A 17,219-nucleotide genomic window follows, 5' to 3' on the forward strand; every position below is an offset into this window, starting at 1 on the left:
GGAGGGATGATGGTGGTGGAGGGGAGGATGATGAAGCCCTGGCACCTGGGAGTGATGATGGTGGTGGAGGGGAGGATGATGAAGCCCTGGCACCTGGGAGTGATGATGGTGGTGGAGGGGAGGATGATGAAGCCCTGGCACCTGGGAGTGATGATGGTGGTGGAGGGGAGGATGATGAACGAGAAGAGGTGTGATAGAATCAGCGAACTAGACGTGAGACTGTTTGACTTTTAGGATGAGAGTGAGAAAATGGGAGAGCTGCAACATGAAGAGACAGACACAAAGGTAGAGAAAGAGGAAGAGAAAGAGGGAAACGACGGTACAGAGGATGATGGAGATGATGTTTGAAGGAGGGAAGGAAGGAAAGAGGCTAGGGGAAGCAGAGATAAAGGTGGAAGGTGGGATGGGAGAGGCAGCAGTGGGAGGACAAGAGCAAGAAAGAACAGAAAGTGTGGACACTGTGGAAGAAGGTGTTATTTGCTAACATCACTAGCAGCCTAGTGAACACACTGGGTGGAATGGAGGGAGAGATGGTGATGAACCTAGAAAGAGAAGAGAGAGGAGAGGAAAATAATAACATAACATTTGGAGAAAAATAGTCAAAGGAAGAGGTAGATTAATATCTAATGAATAAGATACTAATGCTAGAACAGCTATCAGGCAGGTTTGTCACTTTGCATAAGACAGGAGTCAAACCTGTAGAAAGGGTTTCCCTGTGTTCAGGAGGAGATACTGAATGTAAGAAACAAAGTACCTAGCTTTACCTCTAGAGATACAGTATATGGCTATGCAATTCTTCTGACATTTCTAACCTGAAAGCAACTAACAGCTGTAACACTATGTGCTTGCTACTCTAGACTCTTTTACTTTCCCTTACTTGTCTTTTCCTTTCTCTTCCTCTGTCCTTCCTTGTTCCATTGCTTCATGTTAGGATAGTCCTAATGACAAGGGCCTAGAAAACACACTCCAGTTCCTTTCTGATTTGCTACAGCAGGTGACATCACAAACTAACTGGTATCTTGGCCTTTATCAAGAGCAACTGGGATAGCGCTATGAATCCAATTAATCAACCAATCAATGAAACACTATTTATTTATCTTTGTTCTTTGGCTTTTCTCTGCTCGTTTAAAACTCTTATTCTCACATTAATGGATGTGTTACACGCATAAACAGAAGGCTTTTGGGGTTTGCCTAAAAGTTGTGTTAATCCAAACCTTGTGTGTGTGTGTGTGTGTGTGTGTGTGTGTGTGTGTGTGTGTGTGTGTGTGTGTGTGTGTGTGTGTGTGTGTGTGTGTGTGTGTGTGTGTGTGTGTGTAGAGGTACTCGGAGGTGTCACTGCACAATATCACCACTGAGGTGCTGAAGGTGTTAAACGCGACAGAGGACCGACTCCAGGGGGTGGAGGGAGTTGACTGCACCCCCTCACTGTCCCCCAACATTGACACAAAGAGGCTGGACAAACAACTCATCAGACTGGAAGAGAATGTCAGTTTGTCTGCCTGTCTGTCTGTCTGTCAGTTCGTTCTTTCAACATACAATGCATTCGGAAAGTATTCAGACCCCTTGACTTTTTCTACATTTTGTTGTGTTACAGCTTTATTCTAAAATTGATTAAATAGTTTTCCCCCTCATCAATCTAGTACACACAATATCCCATAATGACAAACCAAAAACAAGTTGTTGTTAAAAAATAAATAAAAATACACAGCTGAAATAAACCGTTTTCAGACCCTTTACTCAGTACTTTGTTGAAGCACCGTTGGCGGCGATTACAGCCTTTAATCTTCTTGGGTATGATGCTTCAAGCTTGGCACATCTGTATTTGGGGAGTTTCTCCCATTTTTCTCTGCAGATCCTCTCATGTTCTGTCAGGTTGGATGGGAAGCGTCGCTGCACAACTATTTTCAGGTCTCTCCAGAGATGTTCGATCGGGTTCAAGTCGGGGCTCTGGCTGGGCCACTAAAGGACATTCAGAGACTTGTCCCAAAGCCACTCCTGCGTTGTCTTGGCTGTGTGCTTAGGGTCTTTGTCCTGTTGTAAGAGGAACCTTTGCCCCAGTCGGAGGTCCTGAGGAAGGTTCTCCCATCTCCACAGAGGAACTCTGGAGCTCTGTTAGGGTGATCATCGGGTTCTTTGTCACCTCCCTGACCAAGGCCCTTCTCCCCCAATTGCTCAGTTTGGCCAGGCGGCCAGCTCTAGGAAGAGTCTTGGTGGTTCCAAACTTCTTCCATTTAAGAATGATTGAGGCTGGGGTCTCAAAAATGGCGCAGCGGTCCAAGGCACTGCGTCGCAGTACTAGAGGCGTCACTACAGGCCAGGGTTTGATCCCGTGCTGTATCACAACAGGATTGTGTTCGAGGCACAGATCTTGGGAAGGGTACCAAAACATTGTTTGTAGTATAGAAAGGTGGTTAAAAAGATACATAAATAAATGATGGAGGCCATTGTGTTCTTGGGGACCTTCAATACTGCAAAACATTTTTTTGGTACACTTTGCATATCTGTGCCAACGGACAATTCCTTCAACCTCATAGCTTGGTTTTTGCTCTGATATGCATTGTCAACTGAGGGACCTTAAATACACAGGTGTGTGTCAGGACCCGGTGCGAGAAACAGTCACTAATAATCGTCAGAACCCAGAAGATGAGGCAGACACAGCAGTACTAGAGATGGTGGTTTAATTAAAGAACAAAATCTTCAGGCAAAGAATCTAAATCCACAATGTCCAAACATAAAGCCAAGAAGCACAAAATGGATATCCTCCAAAATACAAAGAAACTCCAAAGTGGTAAAAAACAGCAGGGAAAAACAAACCTCAAAAGACTACTAAAAAATACACAAGAACTAAACCAGAGAACCTCTGGAAAATCCAATAAGAGAATCATATGTTCAGAACAAGGCTTGGGCTGGGGCTGGGTGCTAACATACAGACACTGAGCAAGGAACTGAGGAACACACAGGGTTTAAATACTAACAAGGGAACGACACACAGGTGCAAACAATAATTATAGCAAGGAAAAACAAAAGGTACAAAAAAGGTGCTTTGGGGACATCTAGTGACCAAAACCTGAACAGTCCTGGCCAAAACCTGACAGGTGTGTGCCTTTCCAAATCGTTTTCAATCAATTGAATTTACCATCGGTGGACTCCAATCAAGTTGTAGAAACATCTAAACGACTATCAATGGAAACAGGATGCACCTGAGCTCAATTTCGAGTCTCATAGCAAAGGGTCTGAATACGTATGTAAATAAGGTATTTCAGTTTTTTAAAACCTGTCTTTGTCATGAACGTCGTAGAGAGGAGACCAAGGCGCAGCGGGATTTGAATACATACTTCTTTTAACAAAGAAATATACTGAACAAACGAAAATACAAAACAATAAAACGAACGTGACCGCTATAAACAATGAGTGCTGACATGCAACATCACATAGACAATAACCCACCAAACCAAAATGGAAAATGGCAACCTAAATAGGATCCCCAATCAGAGACAACGATAAACAGCTGCCTCTGATTGGGAACCAATCTAGGCCACCATAGACCTACATATGTCTAGACTAGACACACACACCTAGACATACAAAAAACCCTAGACAAGACAAAAACACACATACCACTCTAGTCACACCCTGACCTAACCAAAATGATAAAGAAAACAAAGAATACTAAGGTCAGGGCGTGACAGTCTTCACTTTGTCATTGTGGGGTATTGTGTGTAGATTGATGAGGGAAAAACATTTTTTCATCCATTTTAGAATAAGGCTGTAACGTAACAAAATGTGGGTCAAGGGTCTGAATTCTTTCCGAATGCACTGTATCTTACGTTCATTGTGGGTTTAAGAATGGTGTGTGATGCTAACCTTTGTTAATGTTATACAACTGAAATGACCACAGTCTGTCTGTACAAACTGAACTGTGCCCACCAGGTGTATGTGGTGGCGGGCACAGCTTACGGTTTGGAGGCGGAGCTTGGCGACCTGGAGGACTGTGCCCGGGCCGTCGGCGGTGCCACCTCAGACCTGGAGCTGTCCTACCTGGAGGAGCAGGTGGCAACGGCTTCCGCCCAGGTCCAGCAGTCTGACCTCCAGGTTTGTGTTCAAGTCTGGATGCCCTCTGTGTCTCATACGGCGCTTTCAGATAGTATTCACAACATTTTGTTGTGTTACAGTCGGAATTTAAAATGGATCAAATTGAGATTTTTTTGACACTGGCCTAAACACAATACCCCATAATGTCAAATTGGAATGTATTTCAATTTTCTTTTACAAATGAATTAAAAATGAAAAGCTGAAATGTCTTGGGTCAGTAAGTATTCAACCCCTCTGTCATGACAAGCCTAAATACACAACATGACTAAAAATATGTGGACATCAATTTCTACAATATTCATTACAATATTTAGTTGAGGTGTAGGGTTTAGTGAATGATTTCTCCCAAATACAATGCTTTTTACTAACTGCAGCTCTTTGTTAAATGTTGCAGTCATTTCAGTTGCTGTAGTAGCTGACGTGTATAGTGTTGAGTCATCCACATACATAGACAAACTGGCTTTACTCAAAGCCAGTGGCGTGTCATTAGTAAAGATTGAGAACAGTAAAGGGCCTAAACAGCTGCCCTGGGGAATTCCTGATTCTACCTGGATTATGTTGGAGAGGCTTCCATTAAAGAACACCCTCTGTGTTCTGTTAGACAGGCAACTCTTTATCCACAATATAGCAGGGGGTGTAAAACCATAACACATAAGTTTTTCCAGCAGCAGACTATGATCGATAATGTCAAAAGCCGCACTGACGTCTAACAAAACACCCCCCACAATCTTTTTATCATCAATTTCTTTGCCAATCATCAGTCATTTGTGTAAGTGCCGTGCTTGTTGAATGTCCTTCCCTATAAAGCGTGTTGAAAGTCGGTTGTCAATTTGTTTACTGTAAAATAGCATTGTATCTGGTCAAACACCATTCTTTCCAGAAGTTTACTAAAGGTTGGTAACAGGCTGATTGGTCAGGTATATGAGCCAGGAAAGGGGACTTTACTATTCTTAGGTAGCGGAATGACTTTTGCTTCCCTCCAGGCCTGAGTGCACACACTTTCTTAAAGGCTTAAATTGAGGATATGGCAAATAGGAGTTGCAATATCATCCGCTACTTTCCTCAGTAATTTTCCATCCAGGTTGTCAGACCTCGTGGCTTGTCATTGTTGATAGACAACAATAATTGTTTCACCTCTTCCACACTCACTTCATGGAATTCAAAAGGTCAATGCTTGTTTTTCATAATTTGGTCAGATATACTGGGATGTGTAGTGTCAGCGTTTGTTGCTGTCATGTCATGCCTAAGTTTGCTAATCTTGCCAATAAAAAATAATTAAAATAGTTGGCTAAATCAGATGAATGAGGAATCTGATTCAATGAATGATTCAATGAATTCAATAAATGATGGAGCTGAGTTTGCCTTTTTTCAAAAAGTAATTTAAGGTGCTCCAAAGCTTTTTACTGTCATTCTTTATATCATTTATTTGTGTTTCATAGTGTAGTTTTTTATTTTTTTATTTTTTATTTAGTTTAGTCACATGATTTCTCAATTTGCAGTACGTTTGAAATCGGTTGTGCTGCCAGACTTATTTGCCATTCCTTTTTCCTCATCCCGCTCAACCAGACCATTTTTCAATTCCTCATCAACCCAGGGGGATTTAACCATTTTTACAGTCATTTTGTTAATGGGTGCATGCTTATTAGTAACTGGAATAAGACATTTCATGAAAATGTCAAGTGCAGCGTTGGGTTGCTCCTCATTACACACCACAGACCAGCAAATATTATTTACATCCTCAACATAAGAATCACTAAAAACGTATTGTATGACCTCTTATACACTATATTAGGCCCAGCCTTTGGAACTTAGATATGGCTACTATATTGTGATCACTACATCCTATAGATCTGGATACAGCTTTAAAGCTCATTTCTGCAGCATTAGTAAAGATGTGAGCAATACATGTTGATGATTTAATTCCTGTGCTGTTCGTAACTACCCTGGTAGGTTGACTGACAACCTGAACCAGGTTGCAGGCACTGGTTACAGTTTGAAGTTTTCTCCTGAGTGGGCAGCTTGATGAAAGCCAGTCAATATTTAAATCACCCAGAAAATATACTTCTCTGTTGATATCACATACATTATCAAGCATTTCACACATATTATCCAGTTCCTTATCAACAAGAAGACAGTGAATGTTCCTAAATGGCCAAGGACAGTTTTGATGTAAATCTACTTGAAAATCGATGGCAAGACCTGAAAATATTTGTCTAGCAATGATCAGATTTGAAAAAAGTGTTAAACAAATCAACATATATTTTATATTTGAGATTATTCAAACTCTTGATTAACACTTTTTTGGTTACCACAGTACATGAGTCCATATGTGTTATTTCATAGTTTTGATGTCTTCACTATTATTTTACAATGTTGAAAATAGTAAAAAATAAAGACAAACCCTTGAATGAGTAGGTGTGTCCAAACCTTTGACTGGTACTGTACATCATAACAACTGTAGCAGTGAATACATACATGTCCATTGGGGTGGAGGTAGAGTAAAGACTGATGAGGGGGTGGGGGGGGACACTTACTATAGTCATTTTGTATTTTTTAATTAATAACTTCTTACGATGGGAACGTGCTCTTAATGACAGATTTTTAAAATGAGGTGAAATCAAAATACTGTATATCTTTTTTTTCTTACCCACCATAACAATTTCAATTATATCACTACCAAATTTTGGGGTTGGTTTCCCCCAAAAATGTATCTCCATTGATAAATACATAAAGAGCAATTTAAGAATCCTCTGAAGGGCCAAACTATGTCATATGCCAAATTAGGAACCACTTTGGCCACCCTGCAAACATAGCCATGCATTTCTGGAATTGTCAGGTATTATATGTATGTACAGTACATGTATTTGAAATACATTTGACATACAGTTAAATATATTGAAATGTATTTTTTTTCCGTATAAAGTGCCAGACTTTTGACCCGAGCCCATTGTGGCATTTCAGACGCAGTCTTTTGCTTTGAAAAAATGGAGAAAGCAGGTGATTTTACCTGGGATTTTACTTTGGGTATGGTGAAATTAGAATTAGAAAATTGTATGTGTTTGTATGTTTGAATGTTGGTGATTATCACATAATAAAAAATATAAAATGTTTGAAAGAAAGAATTACAAAGTGGTCCTTATGTTTGACATAAAAACATACACATTAAATTGTGCCTCTTAAGTCCTTTTAAGTTGATCTGAGTCAGATAATATGAATATTTCTACTTTGTTGTAGGTGTCGGAAATCACAGCCAGGATCGCAGCTCTGAAGATCGCAGGTCTCAACGTGGTCTCACAGAACCGCTTCTCTAAGCCCCAAGAACAGCCTAAGGTACTGGACCAGACCAGGCCACTTAGGACTAAGACCAGGAGGTTTTCCTGGTCAGCAGTTTTGGGTCAGGAAAAACTCCTGGTCCCTACTTGTCACTCACTACCAGCGTTTATCAAACACATACCTTGTGATTTTCTAACAAACTAATTAAGTGTCACGTGACTCTCTGCAGCCACAAACATTGGACTCTTCACGGCAAACGAGGAGGCGGCTACCTGCTCCACCCTTGAAGGGTTAGATATACATATGTCATTATATATGCCATGTATAGGTAACTGCCAAAATAAAGGAAACACCAACATAAAGTGTCTTAGGATGCCGTTGGGCCACCACGAACCAGAACAGCTTCAGTGCACCTTGGCATAGATTCTACAAGTGTCTGGAACTCTATTGTTGGGATACGACACCATTCTTCCATGAGAAATTCCATTATTTTGTGTTTTGTTGATGGTGGTGGAAAATGCTGTCACGGGCCGCTCCAGAATCTCACATAAGTATTAAGTATTCAATTGGGTTGAGATCTGGTGACTGAGATGGCCATGGGATATGGCTTACATGTTCATCAAACTATTCAGTGACCACTCGTGCCCTGTGGATGGGGGCATTGTCATCCTATGGGGGCATAGCCATGGTAGCCAAATAATGGCCTGCCCAGCATTTTTATACATGACCCTAAACATGATAGGATATTAATAGCTTAATTAACTCAGGAACCACAGCTGTGTGGAAGCAACTGCTTTCAATATACTTTGTATCCCTCATTCAAGTTTTTCCATTATTTTGGCAAGATAGTCACACATTTACTAGAATCACATTAGTTATTGTATTCAATAGAGTGTGTGGTCTCATGTTATTCTGTATTTTGACCAACATGCCTTATCTCTTCTCAGATAAAGAAACCTAAGCCGGACTGACCGGGCATGTTGACCACTGCCATGACCCCTTGACTCCCCCCACACCAGTGCCTTGAGCCCCTTGTCCAGTCAGGACGGTGCCATCAGTGTCCAGTAAGGGGGTTGCTACCCTGCCACCAAGACACTACAGAGTACAGACTGACAGTCTTACCACTACTTCTGGCACTGTGGATAAAGACAAGAGTTGTACATTTCTTAATAATGAGAGATAGTAGCTACATACTTTATGTAAATTTGAAATGAATTAAGTTAAGAAACAAAGCAGTTTTTATAGAATCTTTATCTTAAATATGCTGTTGAGTGAAATGTCAATCATCTCTTTGTTATTGGACCTTTCAACCAATCGGTGACCAGAGCCATTTTTCTATAGCTTAATGAGAATGTTGTTATGACGATGGAGATGTAACTCTAACAGATGTGTGGCTATTGTCTGAAAGGCAAGCTATGATTTATACTACTGCTTGTTTTAACATGTTTTTAACAGTTAACATATTTGATCAATATTTATAAAAGACACTGGTCTATCATTGTTGTGGGAACAATCATTACATAAAAGAGACAATTATTGAAATACGTGCAAAATAACATTCCTAATATCAATAAAACAATCAGCAGTGATTTGTCTTATACTGTATTAATTATCTGTTGAATATGGGTCACACAGAATATTATACTTTCAGGTATACAGAAAGTCTCATATGGTTGTTAGTTCTTTGTAACCTTCTGCATCTGATGTATGAATTTACATTGTAAATTATGTACAATAAAATAAAAATGGTATTACTTTTGGCTTATCATTGTGCTCCTACAGATAGATGTTTCACTGTGTAGGCTACCTGTAGATGTCCACTATTACAATTGTATGAACCAAGTCATGAACTAAAGCCTTGAAGTAATCAATGTTGAGATTCATGCACACACACAGAGCTTGCCTAACCTTACAGTTTAAGGAGTTGGAAAAATACGTTTGTTTGGGCTTTTGAGCCGAGGAAGTGGCACCAGTGTCTGACATTCCTCCTGTCCTGATGGAGCCTGGGACCTGCACACAGGAGGAAGATCTCAATTGCATAGTCCTCGCGTCCTCTCTCCCACCCCTCCAATGGGTTTTTGAGAAGGAGATGAGAGAGGACACGAGGAGTATGCAATTGAAATATTCCCAGGGCTTCTTACTAGAGAAGTAAAGGCCATCTTTATGGAAACAGACTTCAATAGTTCGTTGGCTGCATTTAGACAGGGAGCCCAATTCTAATCTTTTTTTTTCTCACTAAAATCGTCAGACCAATTAGTGGAAAATATATCAGAATTGGGCTGCTTGTCTAAACACAACCTTTATGTTCCAATGAGTGCTTCCAAGAGCATCTTCTAACATCCACTTGTTTCACCCAAGCAGTGTTCTTGCCTTTGTTTTCCATAGACATTCAACAGCATCCTTCCTCCACAACCTGCACTTAGGCCTGCATTTAGTAAACACTACTAAATTACCTGAGAGGTATAGGTTAACTAATCTGTCCAGTTTAATTTATTATGTGTCCTGTCCTCTGCAATCACAGCATTCTCACACAAATCACAAATGTTTCAAATGTCATGAAAATGACAGCAGGTTAAGCATATGTACAGTAGAGAATCATCAGCACATTGTTCAAGATTGTCCTGTAGCTGTCGTTGAGTTTAGTCACTCTGAGTAGGCCTGAGATTCTCCTGAGGCACTGCCATTTCCATCTCCAGTCAGCTGTAGCACTGCATTCCACCAGGAAAAACAAAACCTGGTCAACATGCTTATGACATTCTTAGCTTATATATTTAATTATTTTTTAAAATCAGCTAGTTTTTCTTCCTCAGCAGCTCTGAACCTTGACGTTTTTACGTGCTAAATAAAAGGCCTTCTATAAGTTCAAGGAATTCCACTTCCACGGTAGAACTGAAGAAGGCCAAAACGTATTGGTTTAAACAAAAAATAACCTTTTTTGCCCCACAAACTTCCATTTGTCCTCTAAGTGTCTGAATACGGTCTCTTACAAATCCAGTCTGTTCCTTTATTCATGCACTTTAGTTGGAATGCAAGGTGACGGAAGTATACATTCTCCTTCCACAGTATTAAATACTAGTTCCTCCCCAAAGCCTCCTGAATGGACAGGTCTGGTTAGTTTTGGCCAGGTCCGGTTCAGTCAGATCCGTTTAGATCCAGTCAGGTCCGGTCAGCAATGGTCTGACAGGAACCGTTCTCTTTGGTTGGGGACGATGAAGCCATCCTTGCTGTCCATGAAGCTCTCCCTGCGGTCGTGGCCGGAGATGACGAAGGTGTGTTTGGGGTCGATCACCACCAGATCGTCCTTCTCCAGCCCTGGATCCTCCACCTCGGCATACGCAGGGTTCCCTGAGCTGCGGCAGAACCTCATCTTCATGGCTGGCCAGTGTGCGGGCCGCCTCTGTGGGAAGCACAGGTAGAAGAACTGAAAGGAGATTTGTGCTAAACAAAATGTATTAGAGCAGCTTCCCTAAAATGTGTAACTACTCCATATAGGCATAAACAATGTCTGATGTTGTCTGATGAAGGTCTTCAATGACGTAAATGTCACAATGTGTTAAGCCTTAACAAAATACATTAAATTAGATGTACTCTCAGTGACTTCCCTGACCAAATCAAGTTGTAAATATAGACATACAGATCTTTGTGAGTGCCAGCCAGGCTAGCAGGGTGCAGTAGGCCTACTTACCTCTATGAAGAATAGGCTGGCGCTTGAGGTCGGGTGGTTGTACATGTACACCGTTGCTATGACGGCTGCTGCCATGGTGATCATGACCAGCGAGATGCCCACCAGGAGACCAGTCTGCAAGCGCACCTCTCTCTGCTCCTCCTCTGGCTCGTCCACCTCAGCAGCTGGAGGGGGACAAGTAACGAACGTTACCTAGCGTTTGCTGGGCTGTCGCTCATATCTGGGTCAAAATTATATTTGTTTTAATAAAAATGCTTTAGTCGTGTTTTATGTAGCTTGCCAGTGTAATGAAACCAATATAATAGTCTCAAAAGTGCAAATCCTGCCTATCGTGATCATCATGTATTATTCATGAGAATGTTGGAACCAGGCAAGAGATTGGCAACCACTTACGTGATTCTTTTTCTGTGTGCAGGGAAATCATAGTGTCATCTGAAAGAAAAAAATACATATGGATGAGTGAGGGCCCAATTAAATCAAAACTGGTCACCAGCTTTCTGACGCAAGTCAGAGGCCTGTAGTTAATGTTAATCCCAGAGCCATATAGGCATGTACTGTATGCGTTCATAAACAGTATACGATGAGAACATACCTTCCACCCTCCCCAGTCTGACATAGACAGATACCTAGTGAGAGGCATCATTCAGCAAATAAGATCCACGTGTGCAGTATGGTGCCAGTGTGTAGTATTTGTCATTGCGTTGTATAAGCGGCTGCACAATTATCTGACAGCAGGCTGGGAAATAGCTGCAGACCAGACCCTCGTCATCTCTACGTCCTTGAGCAGCTAGAGCAAACACAAACCGCAGCCCAACTCCCATTCTACATCCTTCTACCTGAAGTCTGCATTTGTTCACTTCCAAGTGTGCACTTGTTCACTTCCCATCAGGGGTTTCAAAACATTGGATTGTGTAAGCAGGAATGAACTAGAATGTGTTTCTACTCTATTTCTTGCACCACTTCAGTCTTTTAAAATATGAAGTCATTGTAAAGCCACGAGGGCTTGGTAAATGTTAAGTAATTGTAACCTACGAGGGCTTGGTAAATGTTAAGTCATTGTAACCCACGAGGGCTTGGTAAATGTTAAGTCATTGTAACCCACGAGGGCTTGGTAAATGTTAAGTCATTGTAACCCACGAGGGCTTGGTAAATGTTAAGTCATTGTACCCTACGAGGGCTTGGTAAATGTTAAGTCATTGTAACCCACGAGGGCTTGGTAAATGTTAAGTCATTGTAACCCACGAGGGCTTGGTAAATGTTAAGTCATTGTAACCCATGAGGGCTTGGTAAATGTTAAGTAATTGTAACCCATGAGGGCTTGGTAAATGTTAAGTAATTGTACCCTACGAGGGCTTGGTAAATGTTAAGTCATTGTACCCTACGAGGGCTTGGTAAATATTAAGTAATTGTAAACCCATGAGGGCTTGGTAAATATTAAGTAATTGTAAACCCATGAGGGATTGGTAAATATTAAGTCATTGTAAACCCACGAGGGCTTGGCAAATATTGGGTCATTGTAACCCACGAGGGCTTGGTAAATATTAAGTAATTGTAAACCCACGAGGGCTTGGTAAATATTAAGTAATTGTAGCCCACGAGGGCTTGGTAAATGTTAAGTAATTGTAGCCCACGAGGGCTTGGTAAATGTTACGTAATTGTAAACCCACGAGGGCTTGGTAAATGTTAAGTCATTGTAAACCCACGAGGGCTTGGTAAATATTAAGTAATTGTAGCCCACGAGGGCTTGGTAAATATTAAGTAAGTGTAAACCCACGAGGGCTTGGTAAATGTTAAGTAATTGTAACCCACGAGGGCTTGGTAAATATTAAGTAATTGTAGCCCACGAGGGCTTGGTAAATGTTAAGTAATTGTAAACCCATGAGGGCTTGGTAAATGTTAAGTCATTGTAGCCCACGAGGGCTTGGTAAATGTTAAGTAATTGTAGCCCACGAGGGCTTGGTAAATGTTAAGTAATTGTAAACCCATGAGGGCTTGGTAAATGTTAAGTCATTGTAAACCCACGAGGGCTTGGTAAATGTTAAATCATTGTAAACCCACAAGGGCTTGGTAAATGTTAAGTCATTGTAAACCCACGAGGGCTTGGTAAATGTTAAGTCATTGTAAACCCACGAGGGCTTGGTAAATATTAAGTAATTGTAAACCCACGAGGGCTTGGTAAATATTAAGTAATTGTAAACCCACGAGGGCTTGGTAAATATTAAGTAATTGTAAACCCACGAGGGCTTGGTAAATGTTAAGTCATTGTAAACCCACGAGGGCTTGGTAAATATTAAGTAATTGTAAACCCACGAGGGCTTGGTAAATATTAAGTAATTGTAAACCCACGAGGGCTTGGTAAATATTAAGTAATTGTAACCCACGAGGGCTTGGTAAATGTTAAGTCATTGTACCCTATGAGGGCTTGGTAAATGTTAAGTCATTGTAACCCACGAGGGCTTGGTAAATGTTAAGTCATTGTAACCCACGAGGGCTTGGTAAATGTTAAGTCATTGTAACCCATGAGGGCTTGGTAAATGTTAAGTAATTGTAACCCATGAGGGCTTGGTAAATGTTAAGTAATTGTACCCTACGAGGGCTTGGTAAATGTTAAGTCATTGTACCCTACGAGGGCTTGGTAAATATTAAGTAATTGTAAACCCATGAGGGCTTGGTAAATATTAAGTAATTGTAAACCCATGAGGGATTGGTAAATATTAAGTCATTGTAAACCCACGAGGGCTTGGCAAATATTGGGTCATTGTAACCCACGAGGGCTTGGTAAATATTAAGTAATTGTAAACCCACGAGGGCTTGGTAAATATTAAGTAATTGTAGCCCACGAGGGCTTGGTAAATGTTAAGTAATTGTAGCCCACGAGGGCTTGGTAAATGTTACGTAATTGTAAACCCACGAGGGCTTGGTAAATGTTAAGTCATTGTAAACCCACGAGGGCTTGGTAAATATTAAGTAATTGTAGCCCACGAGGGCTTGGTAAATATTAAGTAAGTGTAAACCCACGAGGGCTTGGTAAATGTTAAGTAATTGTAACCCACGAGGGCTTGGTAAATATTAAGTAATTGTAGCCCACGAGGGCTTGGTAAATGTTAAGTAATTGTAAACCCATGAGGGCTTGGTAAATGTTAAGTCATTGTAGCCCACGAGGGCTTGGTAAATGTTAAGTAATTGTAGCCCACGAGGGCTTGGTAAATGTTAAGTAATTGTAAACCCATGAGGGCTTGGTAAATGTTAAGTCATTGTAAACCCACGAGGGCTTGGTAAATGTTAAATCATTGTAAACCCACAAGGGCTTGGTAAATGTTAAGTCATTGTAAACCCACGAGGGCTTGGTAAATGTTAAGTCATTGTAAACCCACGAGGGCTTGGTAAATATTAAGTAATTGTAAACCCACGAGGGCTTGGTAAATATTAAGTAATTGTAAACCCACGAGGGCTTGGTAAATATTAAGTAATTGTAAACCCACGAGGGCTTGGTAAATGTTAAGTCATTGTAAACCCACGAGGGCTTGGTAAATATTAAGTAATTGTAAACCCACGAGGGCTTGGTAAATATTAAGTAATTGTAAACCCACGAGGGCTTGGTAAATATTAAGTAATTGTAACCCACGAGGGCTTGGTAAATGTTAAGTCATTGTAACCTACGAGGGCTTGGTAAATGTTAAGTCATTGTAAACCCACGAGGGCTTGGTAAATATTAAGTAATTGTAAACCCACGAGGGCTTGGTAAATGTTAAGTCATTGTAAACCCACGTGGGCTTGGTAAATATTAAGTAATTGTAAACCCACGAGGGCTTGGTAAATATTAAGTAATTGTAAACCCACGAGGGCTTGGTAAATATTAAGTAATTGTAAACCCATGAGGGCTTGGTAAATATTAAGTCATTGTAAACCCATGAGGGCTTGGTAAATATTAAGTCATTGTAAACCCACGAGGGCTTGGTAAATATTAAGTCATTGTAACCCACGAGGGCTTGGTAAATGTTAAGTAATTGTAAAAGGGCTTGGTAAATGTCACTCACCCATCCTAGCATCCCCATCACACCAAATGGTAATTGTGTTTTGATCAAAAAGGCCAGGTAGTGGTACAACTACTTACCCACCGTAGGAGCACTGGTGAAGGGGAGGGCAGTGGTGACAGTGGTGCTGGGTCTGGCTCTGGTTGTAGTAGTGGTAGTGGTGGTAGAGGAGGTAGTTGTGGTGATGGAGGTGGTAGTCCGCTGTGGCACTGTTCTTGTCATGGCAACTGGAGTGGTTGTATTGTGAGCGTTAGGCACATTGTAAGGTGTTGTGGTGTTGGTGTGAACCATCTGAACACAGCTCTGGTTTTTCCTCTGTGAAATCAAGACAACGTGAATTAGTTTCCAGTTTTGAATGAGTTTCCTTGAGGCTGAAGAAAACAAATGAAGTGAATAGTGAACTGTTCAATACCGCTTCAGGACAGCCCTTATCTACCCAGTCCTGACGATGCCGGTCGAAGCCACTGGAACACCTGTTGTAAATAACAGAACAGCCATTAGGACTCAACATGGTGCTGATTTGGGAGAGATAGGTTGTTACATTTCTCTTTGAACTCTTGATTTGGGAGAGATAGGTTGTTACATTTCTCTTTGAACTCTTGTCACAGCGAAATTCCACTGTATGCATTCTGTACCTACAAATGGCAATAACAAACTTGACCTGGACTTTTACCTGTGCAGTCTGCTGCACCAGCTGCAGTTGAAGCCGATCTCAGATGACACACAAGGTCCACAGCTGGAGAATTGAAGACAAGCTGAGAGAAAAAAAAGCGAGATCCTAGTACACCAAAAGTTGCTCTAGCCCAGCACAAATCATTACCATAGATCTAACTGTAAAGAACCCTATAGACTTAAGCCCCGTTTATGCCTGGTTCTAACATGTGTCCTTTGCCCTGATTCTGATTGTGCCAACATTTTTGGACAGGTGTAGACGGTTAAAAGACTGATTGTGATCAGATCTTCCTGAACACCTCCAAGGGTATTCAGGGACCCACTGTATCTGGATATCTTACAAGTGTATTCGGATCTGGAGAGTAAAACCATTCAAATCATCAATATACAGACCTCTAAAACCATTGACAGGTGGCACAAATGACTTATGTCATCAATATACAGTATCTCCTAAAATAAATAAATATTATTTTGAAAGAATATCTGTCAAATGATTTACATACAGGAAGAGACCAGGAAATCGGGTCAAAATGTGGACACAGTGGACAGATAAGAGACACATTTTAACACTATGTGTAGACACACATCTGAAAATGTGGGCACAATCAGAATGTTGACAAGATCAGGACACAGGACACGTTAGAACAAGGTATAAACGGGGCTATAAACTTACTGGGCAGAGGAAGCATCTCAATCGCTGTAGAGTTGGCGATCCTGGACTTGAGGATGTCCACTTTGTGGTACTCGTAGATGGTCCTCCTGCGAACATCTGGCATAATGAGAAGGTGGTCAATGGTGGTCAGACTGCAGTCAGATCTAATCTTACTGGAGGACCAGGGATGCGGGTGGGGGGTGGGGGGTGGGGGGTGGGGGGGGGGCATACAGAGACACTCAGTAGAGTAGTGAAGTATGATGGTACTCACTGGGTATCTGCTCAATCTCATGAAGCACCACAAATGCGTCTGAGAGGCCCACTTTGACAGGATGGTTCACTGACCTGATCTCACTGATATCAATGGGAACCTACACACAGGACAATGAGGTATACACATTCATTACAATTAAAGCTAATGGCAAATAGCTCTACTGCTCTAGAATAAGTAATAGTTAGCGAGGAAGAGGAGCGTCACCTCTTTGTAGGCGAAGACGATGCGTCCGTCGCTGTGCAGAGCGGTCTGGAAGGTAAATGGGCCTTGACTGACACTGTCCTGCAGGTGAACCTGATCCCACTGGACTACCAAGGCTGTACCTAAAGGACAGACATAGAAACACACACAGGCTGGTTAGAACCACCAAGGCTGTACCTAAAGGACAGACAGAGAAACACACACAGGCTGGTTAGAACCACCAAGGCTGTACCTAGAGGACAGACAGAGAAACACACACAGGCTGGTTAGAACCACCAAGGCTGTACCTAAAGGACAGACAGAGAAACACACACAGGCTGGTTAGAACCACCAAGA

The 17,219-nt window shown here is 41.4% G+C and overlaps 2 protein-coding genes across 11 annotated transcripts in view; one reads left to right on the top strand and one right to left on the bottom strand.

Annotated features, from left to right (window-relative positions):
- LOC129823903 (rab effector MyRIP-like) overlaps positions 1-9,125 on the top strand; it is a 39,394-nt gene extending 30,269 nt beyond the window's left edge. For 9 of the 10 annotated variants that reach the window (XM_055882992.1, XM_055882995.1, XM_055882988.1 and 6 more), the window contains 5 exons: positions 1,318-1,485; positions 3,931-4,092; positions 7,327-7,422; positions 7,595-7,655; positions 8,313-9,125. In XM_055882992.1, coding sequence (XP_055738967.1) covers positions 1,318-1,485; positions 3,931-4,092; positions 7,327-7,422; positions 7,595-7,655; positions 8,313-8,326 — 501 coding nt within the window. In that variant the 3' untranslated portion in view covers positions 8,327-9,125. The remainder of the gene's footprint in view (positions 1-1,317; positions 1,486-3,930; positions 4,093-7,326; positions 7,423-7,594; positions 7,656-8,312) is intronic. The other variant, XM_055882996.1, reaches the window with a different exon arrangement.
- Positions 9,110-17,219, bottom strand: part of LOC129823902 (plexin domain-containing protein 2-like) — a 12,266-nt gene continuing 4,156 nt past the window's right edge. Inside the window, exons 6-14 of the mRNA XM_055882986.1 lie at positions 16,887-17,005; positions 16,680-16,779; positions 16,430-16,525; positions 15,758-15,839; positions 15,497-15,557; positions 15,165-15,399; positions 11,444-11,482; positions 11,051-11,214; positions 9,110-10,762 (exon numbers count right to left, since the gene is read on the bottom strand). Coding sequence (XP_055738961.1) covers positions 10,532-10,762; positions 11,051-11,214; positions 11,444-11,482; positions 15,165-15,399; positions 15,497-15,557; positions 15,758-15,839; positions 16,430-16,525; positions 16,680-16,779; positions 16,887-17,005 — 1,127 coding nt within the window. The 3' untranslated portion in view covers positions 9,110-10,531. The remainder of the gene's footprint in view (positions 10,763-11,050; positions 11,215-11,443; positions 11,483-15,164; positions 15,400-15,496; positions 15,558-15,757; positions 15,840-16,429; positions 16,526-16,679; positions 16,780-16,886; positions 17,006-17,219) is intronic.

The sequence above is a fragment of the Salvelinus fontinalis genome, chromosome 26, assembly GCF_029448725.1.
Source record: "Salvelinus fontinalis isolate EN_2023a chromosome 26, ASM2944872v1, whole genome shotgun sequence".
Lineage (NCBI taxonomy): Eukaryota > Metazoa > Chordata > Actinopteri > Salmoniformes > Salmonidae > Salvelinus > Salvelinus fontinalis.